This window comes from Pteropus vampyrus, unplaced genomic scaffold (assembly GCF_000151845.1).
Source record: "Pteropus vampyrus isolate Shadow unplaced genomic scaffold, Pvam_2.0 Scaffold282, whole genome shotgun sequence".
Lineage (NCBI taxonomy): Eukaryota > Metazoa > Chordata > Mammalia > Chiroptera > Pteropodidae > Pteropus > Pteropus vampyrus.
Window position 1 is genome coordinate 258697 of NW_011889063.1, and position 3360 is coordinate 262056.

The 3360-nt window shown below is 46.3% G+C and overlaps 1 protein-coding gene across 1 annotated transcript in view; it reads right to left on the reverse strand.

The window, feature by feature from the left end:
• ZGRF1 (zinc finger GRF-type containing 1) overlaps positions 1-3360 on the reverse strand; it is a 53778-nt gene that overhangs the window by 16772 nt on the left and 33646 nt on the right. Inside the window, exons 12-13 of the mRNA XM_023520861.1 lie at positions 2110-2253; positions 817-997 (exon numbers count right to left, since the gene is read on the reverse strand). Of these exons, the coding sequence (XP_023376629.1) occupies positions 817-997; positions 2110-2253 (325 nt within the window). The remainder of the gene's footprint in view (positions 1-816; positions 998-2109; positions 2254-3360) is intronic.

Here is a 3360-nt window from a genome sequence, read left to right on the forward strand (position 1 = left end):
CCACCCAAGGGGCGCACCGCGTTTGGGCTCCACGTATTACCCGATGTGACTGTCACAGCACGAGGATATGATCTCCCAAAATGGGCACCCAGGAAACATTGTTTCCCCCACAAAAGCACTCAGCTAGTAAGTCCACGCTCTACCATAAAAGCTGGCGTAGAAATTAACCCGGCCTCCGTTTCCAGTAAAACTGATAAACTGGTTTTACTTCTATACTGAATTTATTTAAAAGTAGAAAAATAACGGAATTCTATGGATTTTTTTCACCTAGGACTTCTCTGTGGTGAGGCAAATACCACCAGTTGGACCATTACATTCCAAATTAGAAACTCCACCTTTTCTGTCATTTTAATGAATAAAATATCATTTCCAATTTTTTTTAAATGGGGCGTGGTGCTTGAGAAATTAAAAATGAGATCTGTTATGTCAAGAATAAAATTAGTATCAACATACATACTAAATTCAGGCTGTAAAATGATTATTTAGAAATTCTTAATTGAATACGTTTGACATATAACACTGTAAACTTAAGGGGTACACATGATACTTTGATATCGTAAATGATTCTGTTAAATAATTTGTGGCATAAAATACAGATGAATAAAAAAAAAATTTTAGAAATACTCAAAAGATCGTGAAGAAATGACTCCCTGACAAAGGGTGGAGCTCACAGCAGCTCCGGCCACAGCAGACGGGCGGCAGATGGTGAGTGGGGACTGGTGGGAACCACACGCTCTCCCCAGGTCTTTCCGCTGCTGACAAGGTCTCTGAAGGGTAATTAGGGTTTCGTCGGCAACGTGTGTGACAGACTTTCACTGTGCTTTCTCGGCCGTGTTAACCGCGTCTGCACACCCATGATCCCAGGGCAGACGGCGACTCACGCACATTGCCAGCAGGTGGCGCGTCAGAGGCAGGGCAGCCGGGTTAAAGTCCTCGATGTTCCTCAAGGCGGCCAGCTCCGTGCTGGCATTGCAGACCAGCAGCGCGTGGGCCACTGCTGTGGGGAGCAGAGGCAGGCAGCGCACGTAAATGAAGTGGGCCCCAAATGACTTTATTGCATGACCTCAAAACTGAGTTAATCCCGCGACATAAAATAAACTATGCACACGCAGAGATCCCTCCATCACTGAGCCACTGTGTCCCCTGCTCCTTCACACTTTTTGTGGGTGCCACGGACCGCACAGCTGGTCAGTCTGGGCTCCACACGTCAGCTAATGGACAAGAACGGCTACGTCAGCGTCTGGCGACACTGCTTGGCCCCGGCATGCCCTCCAGTCAGCGTGCTGCCGTGGGCTGCGCCGTGGGGCCTGTGTGATTTCTGAACATTTTCTTGCATTTCTTTCTCAATTATTTTATACAAGTATGTGGAAAGCAGAAAATTAGAATGCTGCTATTGGTGAGCAATTAAGTGCAACAAACATGAAAAGATGCACCTAAAGCGACAAACTCTCACTTAACTAGGCTTACTGGACTCAAGCTGGTTGACTAGGTTTACCCGGATCTGATAGCAAAAATCATAAGTGAAAAAAAGTATATGAAGTACTTGAATGAATCCTTAAATGCTGCGTCTTTAATTAGTTATGAGCCAAAGTCAACCATGGGAAATTCTTCCAGACACTGACTGCATGGAGAAGTCCAGGGGTTCACAGCCCTCAGGCTGGCCAGGTGCTGTATTAACTAAGAGCTTCCCAGTGAAACGCCTTCAGGACAAAAACCTCGCCCTCCTGCAAACTGCTCCCGAATATCTCTTCAAAATCTGAGACCTTTTTGATGTAAAAATAAATGGTTTGTTTACTAAATGTACCCTATCAGAATAATACACCAAGAGAGTGAAATTAATTGAAAAACTTGATACGAGAAATTGAGAAAATTCTCACTGACACGTTTTTCATTTACGAGTGAGGGCAGTCCGGGCGTGAGCTGGCTGCTGGCCCCCGGGGCTGGATGCGGCCGCGTGCGCACGCGGCTTCCAGAAACACACCACGTGCAGTTTGTTGGGTTCAACCAAACCACCCCCGTCAGAGTGAGGGTTCTGGCTCACGCTGCATCTCGTGACTGTCATTCGTTAACATACAGTGTCATACGACACGGCGGGCACACGGGACTCACTGTTAGTGGGCCAGCTGGAGGGGAAATAACCTTTCAAAGGCAGCAGCTCCACCTCATTGGTGGATGACGGTCCGAAGAAGGCGCTGCACGCAATGAAAGTGTCCAACTCAAAGTCGATCGTTTTGGAAACCACCCAAAGGTCATCTGAAAGGGCAGACACTAGTTAAAGGGCAGCCCTATGCTCAAGCCGAAGCTGCTTTGAGTTTCCTAGACGCTTAGTCCAACGTTCTTTCTCCAAAAACACAACTGGTTATTTTCACCCACAAGATCCCACGCAAACCAAGACCTGAAAATATAACACTTCATTTCCACGTGTTTAACTCGATTACATTTGCTTTTAAAGTTACTTTTTACTTATAGAAAAGAGTAACTCAAGCAAAGACAACATGTAACTCATCTTTCCCTTACACAACGGCTCACAGCTACGGCTCACAGCTACGTCAGGCTTTCCCAGGGCAGACTCTTAGTGGAGACGCCCTGCCACACAATGGTGTCCATGCTCGGATAAGGTCGGCCATAGCAGACAGAATTCACCATCTCTTAACAAATCTGCACTCACCTGATGCTCTGGAGCAAGGACTGGTCTGCTTTCTCCTTGAAACGCGCCTCCCACGTCCTCAGCACACCGAGCCCTTGAAGCCGGTGGGCCACTTCCCAGAACACCTGACACCATCCCCACCGCCAGTGGAGTTTACACTTACAGGCAGCTGTATTTGCTCTAAACTTCATCGACACCAGTTGTATCTGCTACTATAATTGTATGACTTCATCATGTGTTATTTTAGCCATTATGGGTATAAAGAAAAAAACTTTTTTAAGAAAACTTAAGCAAGCAATCTAAAAAGAATTAAAATTTGCTTAAAAAGAAGCCTAAAACATAAAAAACTGCTTTGACTCAGCTACAGATGATACAAAGGTAAAAGATTAATAGAAAGATGAAAATAATTAAATCATTCTCCACTGAGACTGCTGCACAAGTGTCTTCAAGTCCTGTGTTTAACAACTCGGAACGGCACGTTGTGCTGGCCGTGTGTGTGGGTGAGGATGAAACGGTCTCCGATCTGGGGCTAAACCCGACCCCCCAAGTTCATCAGCGCAGCCCAGCCCCGCGCTGCCCTCCCCCAGACGCACTGCCAGAAAGAACAGCCGACACCACCAGGGAAATCAGTTCTCAGGCCAAAACGAGGGACATTTAAGGGGCACAAAGACTCAGAGGAAGAACATACTAGATCACGAAGTTCTACAGAAAAG